At 38.1% G+C, this 20,328-nt stretch overlaps 1 protein-coding gene across 5 annotated transcripts in view; it reads left to right on the top strand.

Annotated features, from left to right (window-relative positions):
* Exoc6b (exocyst complex component 6B) overlaps positions 1-20,328 on the top strand; it is a 550,902-nt gene that overhangs the window by 332,546 nt on the left and 198,028 nt on the right. For 4 of the 5 annotated variants that reach the window (XM_050164869.1, XM_050164868.1, XM_050164866.1 and 1 more), the window contains exons 15-17: positions 1,465-1,574; positions 4,806-4,917; positions 14,161-14,295. In XM_050164869.1, the coding sequence (XP_050020826.1) occupies positions 1,465-1,574; positions 4,806-4,917; positions 14,161-14,295 (357 nt within the window). The remainder of the gene's footprint in view (positions 1-1,464; positions 1,575-4,805; positions 4,918-14,160; positions 14,296-20,328) is intronic. The other variant, XM_050164867.1, reaches the window with a different exon arrangement.

Below are 20,328 nucleotides of genomic sequence, written 5' to 3'. Positions count from 1 at the left end.
TACCTCGCTCAGGATAGTGTTTTCTATTTCCATCCATTTGCATGCAAAATTCGCAAAGTCATTGTTTTTTACTGCTGAGTAGTACTCTAATATGTATATATTCCACACTTTCTTCATCCATTCTTCCATTGAAGGACATATAGGTTGTTTCCAGGTTCTGGCTATTACAAATAATGCTGCTATGAACATAATTGAACAAATGCTTTTGTCGTATGATAGGGCATCTCTTGGGTATATTCCCAAGAGTGGTATTACTGGATCTTGGGGTAGGTTGATCCCGAATTTCCTGAGAAATCCCCACAATGATTTCCAAAGTGGTTGCACAAGATTGCATTCCCACCAGCAATGGATGAGTGTGCCCCTTCCTCCATAGCCTCTCCAGCAAAGGCTATCATTGGTGTTTTTGATTTTAGCCATTCTGACAGGTGTAAGATGGTATCTCAAAGTTGTTTTAATTTGCATTTCCCTGATTGCCAAGGAGCTTGACTTTCAACATTCTTAACTACTAAGTCCCACAATAGCTCATTAAGCCTCAAATACTCAATGAACTTTTCTAGTCCAAAGTTTCAGAGTAATTCCACAGTTCTCTTAATAACATGTGTTCAGCTCTGCCGCAGACTTATCCCATAACCCAGTAATAGTTTTTGACGTAGGATTTCTATGCTGTGTTGAAACACTATGACCAAAAGCAATTTGGAAGAGGAAAGATTTATTCTATCTTACAACTCTCAGGTCTCAGTGCATCCTCTAGAGAGGTCAGTAAAGGAGCTCCTGGCAAGAACCTGGAACCTGGAACTGAAGCCGATACTGTAGAGGATGCTGCTTAATGGCTTGCTTGCTTATAGCTTACTTAGCTTGTGTTCTTATACAACCAGGACTACCTTTCCACAGTGAGCTGGGCCTTTCCACAGCAACCATTAACCAAGAAATTCTTTAGAGCTAGGAAGATTGCCCAGTGCTTTAAAGCACTGTGGCCACTCTTGCAGAGGACCCAAGTTCAGTTCTAAACACATACCTGACAACTCACAATCACTTGGAATTCAAGTTCCATGGTTTCTGACACCCTCTTATAGCCTCCTCAGGCACTGAATGTACGAGGTGTACATGTATACATACTGGTGAAACACAAATGTATATAAACTAAAATGATAAATAAATAGAAATAATTAAAAAATAAAATGCCCCACAGACTTGCCTGCCTCCCAATCCTATGGAGGCATTTTCTTGATTAAGATTCTTTCTTCCACATTCACTTGTTTGCATCAAATTGACATTAAAAACTAGTTTGCACACTAGTCTTACTCTTTTAAGTATTAGAAATCTCTTGTAGTTTTCTTTTAACATTTGATACTGTTAGATCTATACTTCACAAAGTAGGAAAAATTTGGTTTTTTCATTTTAAGTAATTTTCAAGTGTCTTCAATGGATTTAGTGACTTTCTCTCATTAATTCTTACGTTTACAGCAGCCATTTCCCAAAAAGTTTCCTTTCTCTGAATTTGTGCCAAAAGTTTACAACCAGATTAAAGAATTCATCTACGCCTGCCTGAAGTTTTCAGAAGATCTTCATCTAAGGTATAACAGATGACAATGGGAATCAGTCCAGTGCTAAATTCATTACTTTCTCTAAAATATTTACCATGTAAAATGTTTTCTGTTTCTTTAGCTATGAGTTTGGAAGCCTTAGTATAAGCTTTTCACCATAGGATACTGCTTTTTATAGTATGGTGGACAGGAATAGCTTTTGAATGATGTAAAAATATATATTTTGCATTTTAAACAATACCAGTGAAAAAAATACTAGAAATTATCGTTTAACCTACTCTACTATTCTACTAGATAAAATTTTATAGTGAGAATGGAGCAATAACACAGTCTTTGGAAACAGTATTACTGCTCTGCTAGTGTGTCTATCATAACCACAGGCTTCTTTGTTTCTTTGCTGATTTATTGGTTTAGTCTTTATATCTTTTGGCAAATATCTAGTTAGGTGCTGTTTAGTAGTAAAGACATTAAGAAGCTCAAAGAAGGTCTTTATCTCCAAGGAGGATTTTACTTACCTGAGGACCTAAATGCTAATAGTAACTGCTGCAGTAACTCAAGATTAGCACAGCAGCCACCCTGCACAGAGCAGTAGTGCCTGCAAAGGCTCAACACTACATCTGTACCTACGCTTGGTAAATTGACAAAAGAGTGAATGAACAGAACATATTTTTTGTCAAGCTTTTCTGAAAATAAGTATAATTCGTAATTGGGTTGAGTCACTTTTTTTTATTAACTGTTCTACTAGTTTGGGTTGAACATAGGTCTTCTAGTATGCTAGACAAGTTCTCTACCAATAAGCAAGTCTCCAGCCTTTGTTTCTTTAAGATGTTAAGGCAAGATCTTGCTAAGTTGCTCAACACAACCTTGATTCTCATCTGTAGTCCACACAGGCCTTAAATTTGCTGTCTTCCTGCATCAGCCTCCTGGGTAGTGTAAAAAGCTCTTTTAATTATTGTTCTTAATGAAAAACAAACCTTGGGTATTGTACAATTTTCCCATCCACAACCAAGATGAATTTTATAGAGAAGCCTCCTTTTGAAATCAGATTACTTTTGAAAGATAAATACCAAGACTTTTTTTTCTCCATGGCTTCCATCCTATGGTTGTAGCTCTACAATATACCCTAGTGATTGGATAACCTCACATCAGAGGTCATTCTCTAAGATCTCATTATGTATGTTTTTGACAGGAAAGTATTTCAAGTCAATTACAAAATGGCCTATTGTCACTTACTCTTTTGGGGAAATACAATATGGGATGTGTATAAATTATTTAGATATTTTTCTTCCTATTTGAATTCTAAGTTTTTGAATGAAACTGTTTACTGTTTTCTTGATGTTATATTAGAGTGTTTTCCTCCTCTTTTTTCTTTGTTTTTTTTTTTGAGAGTTGATCTGTAAGTTTTTTATCCAAAACTTCATATGATGAGGTTTACATTGATAATTTAAATGAAATATTTCCTCAACTTGAAGGAATTTTGCACTTTCTTTCTAACACTGTGCTGACATTTGCCTTTCAGCTTAGAATATATTTACTTTGTAAGTGGGATCAGAGATCATTTCTTCAGTTCAGAGCTGTCTCAGAATAGACTTAGTGTATCAAGTGGGAAACATGGGAAACGGTACTCTCAAACAAAGGTCACCAAGTCAGAGAAGTGTTTGATGGAGATTTCTTATGCAGCTTTAAAAATAATTATTAATTTTTTTGTATGAACGTTTCCCTTCCATCAGACAGAAATTATTACATATTATGAAAAGTTGTTTTATCTATAAATTCTGAGGCCATGCAGCTATTTTGAAAGTTCTTATCAGTGGCAGGGGCTCCTATAATAAAGTGATATTCCAACATTTCATTAAAAGTACAATACACACATAGATTTTATTTTTCTGAACACTGTGAAAGTAAATCTTTGTAAAGAATTTTGGGGTGTTTTGTCTTTCTAACCTTAAAAAAAAAAAGAAAAGAGTTTGGAGGCTCTGTTGTCTAGGTAAGTACTTCAATTGTTGTGTATCTCTGAGGTCACTCAGAGAAAAAGTATTTTAATAGAATATTGAAATTTTCATTCCACCTTACCTCGGTCTCAACAGCTATCATCAAGAAATCCAACAGCATATGTTGGAGAGGTTATGGAGAAGAGGAACCCTTATTCATGGCTGGTGGGGTTATGAAAGTCAGTCTAGAGGTACCTCAAAAAATTAAGGATAGAACCACCCTGTGTTATTTATATCAAGAGAACTCCACATCCTACTACAGAGATATTTGTACATCCATGTGCATTGCTGCTCTATTCACTATAGCAAGGAAATAGAATCACCCTAAAAGTCACCTAACATTTGAGTTGATAATAAAAATCTGGCACATATAAAATAGAATGCTGTTTACCCCTAAAAGAAAATAAAATCATTGAATTACAGAAAAATGGGTCTATTTACACTGTTTAAGTGAGGTCATTCAATCTCAGAAAAAAAAATCTGTATTTGTTTTTCTTCATATACAGATTCTAGCCTGTAATGTTACATTCATGTTTGTTAACAAATACACATGTGTGTATTATAACTTATAAAAGGAGACTAAAAAAGGGTAGTTTTTTTTTTCAGAAATACTACTCTTTATTTCTTCAAGGCATGAGGTTACTGAAGGCAATTACATAAATCTAAACCACTAACAGAACAAGTAGTGAAAGAAATGTATAAGCTTAAATGAAACATCAAAACCTGAATATAAATTTTTAATGCATTAATAATAATTGTTAGCAAAGAAATATCAAATAACTGAAACATACAGCCTCGCAGTACATAAAAAGGGTAGTTTTAAGTGATGAAGATGATGAACACAGTTAAAGAAGATGTAAGCTAATTTTTTTTTTAGTTTTTAACTCTGTCATAGGTGTGTATGTGTGTGTATATGTGTGTCTTATATGCATAATGTTATAACTGATGCTGGAAGTATAAAATCCAAAGTGAAGTTCCATGGCTTCAGAATGACTCTTTTTTTTAATCTGTGCAAGTTAGCCTTCACTTCGAAAATTATTCAAATGTGAAGAAAGCAGTCTATGCAGAGTTTTGTAGGTATTTGTTAATGTACTTGGAATACTTTCTGGCACACAGTACACATTAGCAGTTTACTCCTCCCTTTACCACTGCTGATGCTTCTGTTTCTACTAATCCAGCTACAGCTGTTTCTACTGCAAGAACGCTGCACTTGCCCATTTCCCAAATCTAGTCACCTAGGATACAACTGGGTTTATCCTTTACATTTCAGCTCCACTGAAGTTGATGACATGATCCGTAAGTCCACAAACCTGTTACTGACCAGGACTCTGAGCAACTCTCTGCAGAATGTCATTAAGAGAAAGAACATTGGCCTTACTGAGGTAAAGTAGCTCTGAGTAAAGGTGACCATGCCAGATTCCTGTGCATGCACTTTGCCTACATCTATTATTGATGCCAGGGATATTAGCACTTGGGTCTCTTGGTTTATGTTAGACTTACTTTACTTTTATTGTTTTCGATGTCTTCTGGATATCATTGGTAATTGCTCTATCACCATGTTACCTGTTGAACAAAAGCCTGGTGATTTGTGATTGAACCCTGAGAGAGAAAGTAATGGTTTACCACCTCTCCTCGTAAAGGGGAAAAGGTCCTTTCACTTGCTTGTGATAAAGTATAAACTGAAGGTTTGACTTGCTGATATCTAGTCCTGAAACTAGAAAGTTATGAGATTTTTTTTTCCTTTGGAAATTTAGGATTTTATGGTTACACTTACATTGCCATTCACTGAAGATACTGTGCCCAACATGAGAGCTTAGGTTAGGGGAAATTTTTTCTTCATGAGGTAAAGGCTGCAGGCCATCTCTTTCTTACAGGTCTGGTACAGATTCAGTATCAGTTCCTCTAGAAATAATGAACATTTCTAATTGCATAGTGTCAAGAATGATGATGAAATTCAGAAAATGGTTAACGATAATGCATGTGTGTAAGTATGTATGTATTATGTATGTATGTATGTATGTATGTATGTATGTATGTATGTTATACTAACCAAAGCCAAAGACAACTGCAAACCAGATGAGCACTGTCATGGAGACTGTCTTTCTCTATGTTGAGATAAAGAACGCCATGCTATATAACACTGGCTGTGATAGAGCTATGTTACAACAGTTTTTAAAAGTTAGAAGTTCATGTAGCCATAATTTAGGATCTTCTCCTTCTTCTCCTGCACTTGTTTTCTATTGCTTGGAATAGAATTGTCATGGATTAACTTTCTGTATCTGAAAATGATATAGATTTTTTTTCTCACCCAGAGAGCATAGAAACAAGGAAGAGTGGAAGGAAGGGTCAGAAACTCTTTCACTGTCATTGCATTGTATTTTTTCCTTTTTGAATCTCAACTGGGAAAGAAAGTTTATACTTTGTCAGCTCTATCTTCATGATTATTCTTCTCCCAGAATCAACTAATTTAATTATTTCGTGCCAACAGAGGTAAAGATTTTATCATTCTGGTTAGAAATAGTTTGGTGTTACAGAATACTCAAGTAAAAGAAAAGTGTTGAAAATAACTACTTTATCACCCTCCCCAGCATGTCAGGTCATTCAGAGTTTAAAACTCCATATAAGCTATACCTGTCAATCTGCCTTATTTTGCTTTGGGGCTACACAATACTGCTTCTCTCTCTCTATGTTCTGTCTCTGTTCTCTTTCCTCCTGGCCTTGCTGCTTTCATGGCTCCTTTTCTTCCACTTGTTTCATACTACCTTCTACAAGCTAGAATTAGCTGTCTAAACCTGAATGACACCTACTTGAGGTGCATCTTTTCATAAACTGCTTCTTCCAGGTCTGTAGAACAAGCAGTTGATGACTGTGCATGTCTGCCTTTACACAGATTTACTGGCTCCCAGTGCTGCCCCTTTGTTCAGTAGTGTGTTCTTGGGAAATGACTGAGCTTTATGTTTAAGTGGGTACAATGGCATCACTTTTCACTGGATTATTTGAACATTAAGTGAACATGCTAAGTATTTAGAATGGTATTTGGACCATAGAGAATACCAGTACACACTGATTGTTATTACTGTATTTTCTGGGCATGCATACAGTATCAGGCCTAGTATAGAATGTATTTTTTTTTAAATTAGGAGAAACTAAAAGTTTAGAACAAGATTTCTATATCAAATGTGTCTATATCAAGATGTATTCTCAGGAACTGAGTACAGACTGTACCTGATTCTTTACTACTTAATTTTTGGAATGTATTCAATGTATTTTTGTATCTATATTGATGTTAATATCTATTTTGAGCTAAAAAACAATGAACATGACTAATTTTAAGCTCTGTATCAGTAATTAGTTCAGTTAACATTTGAAAAGGATTTTCTTCTCAAAGAAACAGTTCTTTGCTCTTTCTGAAACTGGAACCATTAGAATAAAAGTTTGGTTCTGGCAGGCTTAGCAAGTGAGGCTCAGCTACACATACTCATTGAATCAGTCACAGGGACAAGTAATAGTGAAAAGCAGAGAAAGGAAATTGATTCAGTGTTCACATTGGAAAGAGGAGCAAATAGATCCAGTGCCCTCCAGGTTCATCTTTAGGGCCCTGCCACGAGGGTTATGCATACCTAAGTAGTCCTGGTCAAGTTATCGTCCTGCTCCACATGGACCCACTATTGTCTGAGTTCCATTCTCTCCTGCAAGAAGTCTGAAGTAGTCAGATTACATGAAGTTTCTTTGTAGGAGACAAGGTCCCCCTCTGGCTGACACCAGCCTTTTCCTTCCCAAGAACGTAGTTACTGGGGGGAAGTTCTAGTGTTTTAAGTCCTGTTATCGCAGTAGCCTGATAGCTGAAAGCAAGGTATGAGTGTATCCTTTAGAGTATCTTCCTTTCGCAATGGGCACATTTTCACAGTAAATTAACTTAAATTACAGTAACTGGCAGAAATGACAATAATGTAAGCAAGTTGATAATGTAAGCAAGTGTGCTTGTAGGTCATAGCTAACATCTAGACTTAGAGTTGTGATATTAGCCCCCAGCAGACCTGAAGCAACAGCTGCTGCTTTTATTTTGTTGTGATTTAGACAAATGATCAGAGCTGTGACCTGTTATGTCTCTCACACACCATATACCTCCCACCCCTGCTCCCAAAAGCAGTGGCAGGGCACATGTTAGTTACATTAAGATACTTTTAAGTCAAAAACTTGAATGAAACCTTGGAAGTTGGAATTAGGAGTCCATTTATTTTGGTAATTCCATTGTTTAGGTCCTGAAGATGCATAAATTGAATGGTGGCTAAAGCTTTTTGAGCCCTTCTGGGATGAGAGTGAGAGAAAGTCTCTTACAGTCCTAGGTTAATTCATTCTTGTGAATGAGACCAGTGTTTCATTGCTGTTTAGTTTTTGCTCCTTGCGGATTTAGCAGCTGGGAATCATTAAAAGTATGTGACTTCTCACCTTATTGATTTGGATCAATTTCTGGAAGTTTTGGGATGGTAAATTTTCTGCTTCTGGAAACAAGATAAAAGCAGATCTAAGAGAAATAGATACATAAATAATTTATAGTTGAGAACTAAAACCTCCTAGGTACATATTTACATCACTATTTAAGTAATGGCCACATTTCTTTTCTGCAGTTGTCCAGAATAGAATACCTGCTATAGTGCCTTGGGTCCCTTAGAGATTTAGAGGAAGAGCTGGTACAGTGATTCCCCAAGGGCAAACTGTGCTGCAGCTCTGACTGTGGTCCCCACAGGGCATTCTGTGCTGCAGCTCTGACTGTGGTCCCCACAGGTCATTCTGTGCTGCAGCTCTGACTGTGGTCCCCACAGGGCATTCTGTGCTGCAGCTCTCTGACTGTGGTTTCCACAGGGCATTCTGTGCTGAGGCTCTCTCACATTTACTTTCATACCAACAAGGACAGATGGAAAAACTTTCTGTTTCTAATGGGATTTTGTTTATTTTCTTTGTGTGAAGTTTTGTTTGTTTGTTTGTGTGTTTGTTTGTTTGTTTGTTTTTTGAGACAGGGCCTGGCTATGTAGCCCAGGCTGAGCTCAAACTCAATTTTTGTGCTTCAGCCTCCTGATGGATTCTTAATAAAGTGACTTCTGTCCTTTATTTATTAGTTGCTGTTTACACTATAATTTTTTTCTTTCCTTGGCTGTTTTCATAGGACTTTATATGAGAGGTAATTAATATGCAGTCTGTTGGTAATTGCGTGTCCTTGAAACAGTGTCGAGGATAGTTTGAAATATGAGTTGGGCTTAATGGTACCGTGGAAGGTGCTCAGACTTTGATGATAGTCTGACCTCAGGACACTTCATTTCATCCTTCAGTGCAAAGTTAGCCTCCAAAGCCTCTCCTTTGCAATCATTTCGGAAGCTGTCATTCAGGATTGGAGATCATCAGACCTTACTAACAGACAGTTCCCTCTGAAAATGACATGCATGTGTTATAATCCTGGAATGTTTTAATAGTCTATTCTGTGGTTGGCAGTGAAACATAAGGGGTGACTGACAGCCCGCTGATGCAATTCATGGTGATCTCTTGTGTTGACAGATCTTTTTAAAGTCATGATAAATTACTACTGTACCCAGCATAGCCACCTCCTTTTTCTTTTTTTTTAAACTGCCAAAATCCTGCAAAACAGAACAATTTTCTCTTTGACTGCCACTGTTTTTTTTTTTAAATTTCTGTAGCATGACATGTTTCCTCTTATTATTAGAATTTCTTTTGATAGACAGAATGTGTTCCTTATAGGTAATGTTGATTTTAAAATGGAAATCTCTAATTCTCCAGTTTAATTCCTTTCCATTTCTGATGCTTACATCAAGGCAACCTTGCCACTATCTATACCTTTAATCCCTTTCCTCCTTTCTGGGGGACTGTTTGAATCCTAGTAGTTTTGGGGGGAGGGGGTACCATCTTCTTCAGTGATGTAGCTACCAATAAGTTGTCCTTGCTCCAGTAAATTACCTTAACTGGGCAAGAAGCTAATTAAACTCAGCAGGTCACACAGACAGAAGACATGGAAGTAGGAGGGATGTAGTTACAGAGGAGATAATGAGGATTGAAGGGGTGAAATGCCTAAGATTTATTATATAATTGTGTGAAACTCAAACAATTTAAACTTTTAAAAAGAATAATTTGATTTAGATGATCTAAGTGTGATTTTTGTCCTTTGAAAGAGAAACAGATTCAACAGACTGTAATGAATTGCTCATTTTAAGGGGTGTACTTTTCTTCCAGAGTAATGTTGGATTTGGGGATAATTTATAAGAGACAGGACAGTAGCTTTCTATCCAAAATGCCATCTCTGAATTATGCTTTGATGACTGGCAAGAGTTTCCAGACAGATTTTCACTGTCTGGTGACTTCTGAGGAGTAACAGAAAAAGTTAGTCTTGGTGACAGTCATCTTTTCATATGAGAGAATCTCATAGCTGCATCTTGGTACCTCTTGTCCTTTGCTAGTGCCTCGGAAGTAGCTGCTTGCCCGAGTTTTTCAGGCAGTAGTAGTAAGTAGAAGGCTTTGTTCTTTTCATTACTAATGAGTTATTGGTAGAAGCCATCATACGTGTCCTGAGAATAATGTACTATGTATTTGGCCCAGGAATGGCTGTTACAAAGGAGGTGAGCATGCACTTTCTGATTATAGATCCACTCATAGTTTGTTTTATATTCCACAACATCATTCAATGGTCCCTCTTATGCATGGTATATAAATAAATCTTGCCTGAAGACCAGAGGCAAAGCTAAAGCCACTAGAGGTCAGACAGTGGTGACACACACCTTAAATCCTAGGATCTGGGAGACAGAGGCAGATGAATCTCTGTGAGTTCAAGGCCACCATGGGCTACACAAGATCAGTGCAGAAACAGATCCAGGTGATGGTGGCTCACACCTTTAATCACATCCCTGGAGGTAATATGAAATGAGAGGAGAGAAAGGTTTAGGCTGCTTAGTTTGCAGTCACCCAGCCTTGGTAGAGGTAAGACTTCTCTAGTGGTTTGACTGCTTTGCTTTTCTGGTTTTCTAATTGAACACCAATATCTGTCTCTGGGTTTTTATTATTCATGCTATACTCTTACTTTTTAATTTTTAAGTGAGCATGAAAGAACCACCACAGGACACACCAAGGACCAAGTTCTCAGCACAAGGAGACTTGTTCGCCCCAGAGAGACAAAGGACAGGGAATGAGTCCAAGATAGGAGACAAAGGACAAGGGAAAAGAGAAAGGAACAAGATGCAGGGAAGACTGTATGCCCCAGAGGGACGAAGGATTTCCTCTGAATAGAGAGGAGACAGACTGGCGCATAGGCAAATGACAGTTTCTTTCTTTTTTATTTTTTTTTATATATTTATTTTTTAAAATATTAAAACTATCTTTTTTCTATACATACCAATCTAAGTTCCCACTCCACTCCCTCCACTCCCTTCTCATACTCTCCCACCCCACCCCCATACAATCTTCAGAGAAGGCAAGGCACCTCAGTCTACCACAGCCATGCAACTGTCAACCACACTCAGAGGGACTGGTTTAGTCCCATGCTTGGTTTTTCCCAGTCCAACTGGAGTTGGTGAGCTCCCACTAGCTTAGGTAGACTGTTTCAGTGTGTGTACCCATCATGGTCTTCACCTCTTTGCTCATATTCTCATTCCTCCCCACTCTACAACTGGACCTCGGGAACTCAGTCCAGTGCTCTGATGTGGGTCTCTGCCTCTGTTTCCATCAGTTCCTGAATGAAGGTTCTGTGGTGATATTTAAGATATTCGTCAATCTGACTGCAGGGCAAGTCAAGATTGGACCCCCCTCTCCTCTATTGCTTAGGGTCCTAGCTGGAGTCATCCTTGTAGATCCTGGGAATTTCTCTAGAGCCAGGTTTCTTCTAACCCTATAATGGCTCCCTCAATCAAGGTATCTCTTTCCTTGCTCTCATCTCTGTCCTTCCTCCATCTCGACTATCCCATTCCCTCAAGTTCTCCTCACCCCTCTCCTTCTACCCTCTTTCAACAACCTTAGCCATCAGGGAAATGCAAATCAAAACAACTCTGAGATACCATCTTACACCTATCAGAATGGCTAAGATCAAAAACAGCAATGATAGCTTATGCTGGAGAGGATGTGGAGTAAGAACACTCATCCATTGCTGGTGGGAATGCAAAGTTGTACAACCACTTTGGAAATCAGCTTTCTGGTTTCTCAGAAAATTGAGAATCAACCTACCTCAGGATTCAGCAGTACCATTTGTGGGCATATATTCAAAAAATGCTCAATCATACTACAAAGGCAATTGTTCAACTGTGTTTATAGCAGCATTATTTGTAATAACCAGAACCTGGAAACAGCCTAGATGCCCCTCAACCAAAGAATGGATAAAGAAAATGTGGTACATTTACACATTAGAGAACTACTCAGTGGTAAAAAACGACATCTTGAATTTTGCATGCAAATGGATGAAATTAGAAAACACTATCCTGAGTGAGGTAACACAGACCCAAAAAGATGAATACGATATGAACTCATTCATATGTGGATACTAGCTATAAGCAAAGGACATTGAACCTATAGTTCATGATCCTAGAGAAGCTAAGTAATAAAGTGAACCCAAAGAAAAACATATATAGACCCACCTGGAAATTGGAAACATACAAGATCGCTTGACAAAATTGGGAACATGGGGGTAGTGGGAGAAGGGAGGTTGGAAGAAGAGGTAAGTGACAATTTTTTTTGGATTTTTTTAAAACAATTGTTTATTATACAAATCCAACAAAGGTAAAACTGCATCAGGGAAAGTCTAGGAAATACCACCATACAACAATGGTACTTTTTTAAAGTGAAAAAGGGAAACTGTGCGCACGTTAGGATGAGTTGGTTTGTTTTGATTGGGCATCTTAAATAGGTCAGCCAAACGGGGGCTTCTGATTTCTGGACTTAAATACTTTGATAGTTGTATGTTGGTGGTCAACCTCAAGAGGAGGAAGTGGCCAAATAAGGGAATAGACCTAGGGTGCTAACTTTATCAATGTAACCTAACAGTTTAGCCAGGCAGAGGGAATGGAGGAAGGGCAAGGTCTGCCAGAGCCATTTTTTTGCCATACTTGGGTCTACTTGAGCTCTTTAGAACATATACAAAATAGTAGGTTTCATTAGACTAAAAGGCCCAAAGTCACCTAGTCCTCTATACTGACATTCCCCATCTGTCCCAGCCTTGCTACCACACATAGTCTTATAAAAAATGTAAAATAAAATAGAGAACGAAAGCTTCCCTCCTATAGACTATGAGGAATATAAATAGTTTCAAAGTTAAGAAGTAGTAGGAAACTCCTGTCTTCCTCCTTTTCTCTTTCCTTCCTTTGTCTTGCCCTCCTTTGTCAGAGAGCAGATCAATACTCACAAACAAGCCACACTCCAGGGCTACCATCCTACACTTCTGATAAAAGTCAGATGACCTGGTTCAATATTAGTTCCACTCAAGGTCTGTGAAGAATTTTGATGGGGATTGCATTGAATCTATATAGATTGCTTTTGGGAGAATTGCCATTTTTACTATGTTGATCCTCCCAATCCAAGAGCAAGGGAGATCCTTTCATTTTCTGGTGTCCTTTTCAATTTCTTTCTTCAAAGACTTAAAGTTCTTGTCAGATAGATCTTTCACTTCCTTGGCCAGAGTTACCCCAAGATATTTTATGCTATTTGTGGCTATCATGAAAGGTGATGCTTCTCTGATTTCCCTCTCTGCATCCTTATCCTTAGTGTATCGGAGGGCAACTGATTTTCTGGAGTTGATCAGTTAACTTACATAATTGAGAAAGTTGCTTTCTTTTTATTTCTATTGTAGTAACATGGGAATTATTATTATGCTCATTTAACCTGTGTCTCCAGGTTTTGAAAAGATGGTACACAAAAAAAGTGTGAAATTCTTACTTATTTCTCTTCCTTTTCCATTTCTAGAGGAATGAGGGTGACTTTCATTTAGTAGTACTTGTGATTGCGAATGTGTGTGTGTGTGAATGCTGGGAACAGCCAGGGCCTCATGATTCCAAACATGTACTCAACCACTATGCCCTATCTCTAGTTCAGAATGAGCTTCCTCATAGATCTGTTGTATGAGAAGAGGGAGACACTCCCAACAGCAAATACTGTAATGTTCAGAGTGACTGTCTGGCTTAGAAGTTATTCATACATTTTATCTGAGGAAACAGATTGAGAAGACTGGGGAAACTGTCAAGTTCAGAGGTTTTGTCTTCTCTGCCTTCTGTGTTCATGTCCCTTCTCTTATGAACTAAGGTCGTTTGTTGGCTTCTCACAATGTAGTCTCACATGTGTGCTTTCCTTAGGCCTAATTTTGAAACTTGTGTTGTCTTTTCAGTTATGCTTATTGCTTTACTGGCTGTTTATTTGATTCATTTGGCAATTATATTTTTTGTAGGGCCTAGCAGCTTTTATCTTAGTTTAACCTTAAAAAAGTAAATAAAAGATCATATTTGCCACATAGTGACAAGTGTTGCTTTAAATGGGGAAATTGAAGATGTTCCAGGAGGTTGGCATGTTCTCTTGGAGTACTCTTCCTGTAAGGTGGTCTGTGGAGCACCCTCAGGTGAGTTAGCATTGCATGTGCTTTTGTTTTCTAGCTTGTTCAGATTATCATCAACACAACACACTTGGAGAAGTCCTGTAAATACTTGGAGGAATTCATCACCAATATCACTAATGTTCTTCCAGAGACGGTTCACACCACCAAACTCTATGGTACCACAACTTTCAAGGTGAGAGCACGTTTGTTAGCATAGAGGGAATTGTCATGAGCACACTCCATGGACATAGTCTGGACCATTTCATATGTGGCTTCATTTCCTCAAGATGATTTACGACATGTTTTAAGAATAAGGGAGCTTTTGGTTTGCTCTCTATTTTTTTCTGGAAAACAAATTTAGATACCAGGGTGGTGTGTGTGTGTGTCTGTCCAAAATAACCACAAAATTTCAACTGCACCGTCTAGATAGTGTGGTTACAGCTGACACAATATCAACTGTAAATTCTGTATTTGCTAACTCTCTCCTTTCCATGACAAGTCCTTACTCCATATAGTTAGCCATTTTCTAATTATTTTCCAAGTCCACGGCATTAGTTTTCACTGACCTTCGATCAGAGAAAATGATACCTTTGTAAAACAAAAGAAAGATTAATGGTAGGTGAGTTTCTGGAGCATAAACACCTTCTCTTAGTAGAAATCTATGAGTCTTAATAAAATGTTGTACATTACCATGTGAAACTCATCATAGGTTTTAGTCAGAAAAATGTTACAGTATTAAACATTAGAAATACTGAGTTTGATATAAAGATGAACCTGAGTGGATACCAGGCCTGTTATATAGCTCTGGCTAAGCTAGATTTCTGTGTAGGCTAGGCTGGCTTTGAATTCACAGAGATCTGCTTGTCTTTCCTCCTGAGTAGCTAGGGTTAAAGGTTGGCACCATTATACTCAGCATGGTTTGAGTTTTTTTAGTTTCATGATTGTTGTAGTTTTAAAACATGTTGTCTAACATTAAAAAAATCCCCAAATGGTGACAATTAGATAAATAAGTAAAGAGATTTAACCATAATCAATGTCTCCTTTTGTTTCCCTTTTTCTATCCTTTTATCCTTTCTCTGTTTGTGGGTACCATTTCTCAAAAATTGCTGCCAAAGAAGAAATCAGAGTTCATCCATTTAGTGATTACAATCTCTGAAAGGGTTAAGAATTTAACTGTTCATCATTGTTAGAAATATGTGCAGTGTTGAACATGACCCAGTTCTTCCATCTCTGTGATAGCTGCCAGACTGAGTGAAGTGTTTACAAGATGACCCTGGCATTCTTCATATTACGAGTAAGATTACATAAGATAAATTCATTACCAATAATCCTAATTCATGCCATCCCTTTTATATTGTTTAGTAATGTCTGATTACAGCAGCCATGATATCCATGGGCAGTTGGTCCTCACTGCGAATCTCTAAAACATCCTCCCAGAATTTAAATCATTTCTATATTATTTGCAACATATTTGACAACGTAAATGATAATGTTGTCACATATATTGTTGAAATAAGGGCGGCGGGGCTGCGTCCCCAATACCCCGGCCGCTTGGCTAGCTTATGCCCGAAATAATAACACACAAACTGTATTCATTGAAACACTGCTTGGCCCATGAACTCTAGCCCTTACAGGCTAATTCTCTCACCTGGACTAGCCCATTTCTAATGATGTGTGTAAGCACCCCAAGGTGCGCTTACCGGGAAGATTCTAACCTACGTCCATCCTGGGGAGCTTCATGCGTCTGCCTCAGAGCGCAGAGCTATCGTGTCTATCCAGCAGAGCTGAGCATGGCGTCTCTCCGGGAGCAGAGCAGAGTCTGACCTCACTTCCTCTTCCACACAGAATTCTATTCTGTTTACTCCTCCCATCTATGTTCTAACCTATGAGGCCAAGCAGTGTGTTTATTACTTAACCAATGAAATCAACAGATTGATATGTGACACTCCCACATCATGTTTAGGAAATTATGGCATTATAATAACTATGCACAAGTTCAGTCCAAGCTCTGTTTTTTTTTTATCTTGAATAGTTTCAATCTGCTATTGATTAAATTCAGAGATGAGAAAACTACAGACACAGAGCACTGATCACATATTGATATTGATGCCTCTTTAGAGAGGACTTATATAATAAGGAGGCCCTCGGAATGGCACGAAATGTGATAAGTGCTCTGAGAGCTTCAGAGGTTTTACCCAGGCATTTTAGTGGGAGCCAAAATGATTCTTACATAGTAGCTATTCTTATAGTATGGATAGAGACTTTATTGTAAAATGTTTCTGCGTGGTCCACTATAAAAGCTAAAGCTTTTCTTCAAAGAAAACGTAGGAGTAACTATCATTTAATGTTAGGCAGAGAATAAGGTGTTACTGAATTACATATGAGACTCAGTAGACTGTCTTCCAGAGATACACAGAATATGCTGGATCTCCTCATGTTCTTCTCAGCCTGTCTCATTTGTAAAATTTAAATGACTTTTCAAATTATGTTTTGAAATCCGGTTAAAGGATGTTTGACACTGTGTTGTTTTGGGTTTTAGAAAGGAAGTTTTCATTTGTTTTTGAGATAGAGTTTTACATGCTAGCCCAGGTTATCCTAGAACTCACTGTTTAGTCCACCTTTTTAATGTTGGGAATACGTATGTGAGCCCCCATTCCTAGCATGTCTAGTGTTTAGAATGCTGAGGGGAATGAAGAGCAGGTAGGAAGTTGTCGAGGCTGAGCAGCCAGTTAAACACTGAGCAGAGGAGTAGTGCAGGGGACATTAAAGGTCATACTTGCAGCGCTTTTATGAGAAACATCAATCGCTCAAAGCATGACGAAAGCTTACTTTTACCAGGGCTGTTTCAGATGAGCCAACCCAGAATTCAATGTAAATAAACATGGCAGCTAGGAAAGCTCCATGTTGTGTGTTTGCCTAAGCTACTGTTTTCTGAAAGCTTTCCCTTGCAGATGGAAATCTTTATGCTGGATACGAGGCAGACACACTCAGAAGGTCTGCAAGGTGTTTTCTAACAGAGCTCCCTCTTGTTTCTTCTGCCATGAGTGACATAATCCAGCTGGCTTACTTGACTTTTCCCACTCAGAAGGTTCTTCTGTCTGTTTTAAAACAGAGACTAAAGCTATTTACTAAAAGTCCTGTTTATATACTTAAATTGTGTGATAATCTGATAGGAGAGAATTTTGTAGGAGAGAAAAAGTCTGTTGACTTAGAGCTTCTTTGAGGCACAGGGAACACAGACACTGTTATCTTTTGGAAAGAGCTGTAGAGAGTACTAGAATAAATACATTTGATACTTTCAGTCTGTTGTCTATCCATCAGGTTTAATAAAGCATCTGGTGTGCTTCTGGTAGTCTTATTGGCCTGAACAATGTAAATGTTGCTTTATTTTATGGAACTTACATTCTAATGAACTGAGAGCTGATAAGTAGATTTAGCTAATGGCATGAATTAGGGGTTGGGATGGTGGTGATGACCCGACATCATGTTCAAATCCAGAATCATTTAGATTTCTATAGATGTGCATTTTCATTAAAGGGAATAGTAAGGCAGTGGATTCTAGCCTATTCACGGATGGTAAGTGGTCTATTTACCATCAATCACTGGTGGAAGTGTGAAGAGTCCTTGTGGTACCAGGCTATTTGCTTTCTAGCCCTTCAGGACATAATAAATACTGTAGTTTTTGTTCTGAAGTTAGATGTGAAGTTTCTACATTGGGACTGTGGTATGGTGATCTGATTTCTCTTTTAATGTAATAATGATTGTCATGTCATTGTAAATTAAGTGTGGAAGATGTTGGTTCAAGTTGTATGTCATTGAAATAGTCCAGATAAACAGTAGTGCTCAGGTAGAGTGGTAGAGCTAGAAGGGGAGAATGTTTTGAAGACAGAAATGGCAAGTTTTTAGTAACTTTTTTTAGTAAAATTTTTAGTAAAAATTCTTAGGCAATTCCAAGGTTTTTGAATTGAGTGAAGCGTTGAATGATAGTAATAATTCACTGAGAAAGGAAGCATTATTTTCAATCTTTAAATGTAATTATTATATTATTTCCCCTTCTCTTTCTTCCTTTTTATCTCTTCATGTGCACCCCCCCCCCCATTAATGGCCTTCTCTTCTTTAGTCATTGTTGTTGCACATATAAATGTTTAGATATGTGTATAAGTATGGTTCAATACATATACACAGGATAAGAATTTGTGGGGAAGAAACTGCCTGCTCCACAGGGTGGCCAGAAAGAAAGTATGTTGAAATAGGAAGCGGCGGCGGGGCTGCGTCCCCAACACCCCAGCCGCTTGGCTAGCTCACGCCCGAAATAACAACACACAAACTGTATTCATTTAAAGAACTGCTTGGCCCATGAACTCTAGCCCTTACAGGCTAATTCTCGCACCTGGACTAGCCCATTTCTAATAATGTTTGTAAGCACCCCAAGGTGCGCTTACCGGGAAGATTCTAGCCTACATCCATCTTCATCGCGTGTGCCTCAGAGAGCAGAGCTATCGCGTCTACCTGGGAGAGCTGAGCATGGCGTCTGTGATCCGGAGAGCAGAGTCTCTCCGGGAGCAGAGCAGAGTCTGACCTCACTTCCTCTTCCACCCAGAATTCTATTCTGTTTACTCCTCCCATCTATGTTCCAAGCCATGAGGCCAAGCAGCTGGTTTATTATAACTTAACCAATGAAATCAACAGATTGATATATGACACTCCCACATCAAAAGTAAAAATGATGCAGGAGGGAGTCAGAGTCCTCATACTCTCTTTATGCACCTAGTGACCTCATTTCTTCGCAGTAATCCCCAACTACTAAAGGGTCTACATTTTCCTGATAGTCCTAAGTTCACTGGTGAATTCTATAAAAAATTAAGGATGATACTATACCAATTTTCTATAATGTATTTCTAGAAAATTGTAGCATAGAATCCTACCAGTATCATTTTATGAGGTCTGCTTACCCTAATGTCAAACTCACACATAAGATAGGAAAGTTTCATGGGAGTCACAAACATGAACTAAATTCCTTATAAAGTAGAAGTACATTGTAGACAAGTGCCACTCATTTTAGGTCTGCAAATGTGCATTGGCATTCAGCCATTAGTCAATGGAAGTCATCATATCAAGCCAACTAAAAAAAAGAAAAGCTATATTGCGGGAGAATTGTCTGTATTCTGTCAATCATGTTATAAATAAATGCTGATTGGCCAGACAGGAAATATAGGCAGGAAAACCGGACAGGAAGTAGAAATGATGTAATGAGAACAGGAGAATTCTGGGAAAGAGGAAGTTGATTCCTCCCACTCCTGCCCAGACCACCTAAGCAGCAGGATGTGAGCTGCCCCACTGAAAAAAGGTACAGAGCCACATGGCTAACATGGATCAAAAAAATGGGTTAATCAAGATGTGAGAGTTAGCCAGTGAGAGGCTAGAGCTAATGGGCCAATCGGTTTATAATTTATGGAGACCTATGTGTGATTTTCTTTGGGGCTAAACAGTTGTGAGGTAAAGGGTGGGACAAAAACCCAACAACAAGCAGACCCCCGTTCATGTTACACTGTATATCAGTAGGTAAAGAAAAATTCTTATTTATGCTAAATTCTCAACAAACAGGAATCAAGACTGGGGTTGGGACACTCCCTCTACCTTAAAAAAAAATACCCATAAATCCTGCACAGATAGTGTCATATTTAATGGTGAGAGGCCAGATGTTTTCCTGCTAAGAACATGAACAAGGAAACAGAGCTGCCCTCTTTTACCACTCCTCTGCAGCATCTAACAACACATGACAAGGAAAGCTGTGTGGAGAGGGAAGAAAGAAATAAAACTCTTTGTAAGTAACAGGAGTGACTGTAGAAAATCCTAATGAAGTAATGGACTAATGAAAAGAACTGGTTATATTAAGGTCCAGGTTACAGGTTAGCATAAAAGTCAGTCTTTCCTTCCAATTAATAGTAACCAACTAGAGTTTGAAGTTTGACAAAACAACAGCTACAAATTCTATATTAGTAACCAGAAATAAAACAAATTACTCAATCTGGCAAATGCAATTCCTGTATGATGAAAATTTAAAAACTCTGATGAAAGAAACCAAAGATCTAGCTATTTTTCATGTTTAAGAGTGGGAGGACAATGTTATCAGTCTTGGTTTTTCCTAACCACATGCCTGTTCACTACATCCTCTTTCAACATTTCAGCAAATTATTTCGTGGCTCTTTTGTGTGTGTGTGTGTGT

The sequence above is a fragment of the Alexandromys fortis genome, unplaced genomic scaffold (assembly GCF_014885135.2).
Source record: "Alexandromys fortis isolate MF-2015 unplaced genomic scaffold, M_Fortis_MF-2015_v1.1 scaffold_138, whole genome shotgun sequence".
Lineage (NCBI taxonomy): Eukaryota > Metazoa > Chordata > Mammalia > Rodentia > Cricetidae > Alexandromys > Alexandromys fortis.
This window is presented reverse-complemented; position numbering and strand designations above follow the sequence as displayed.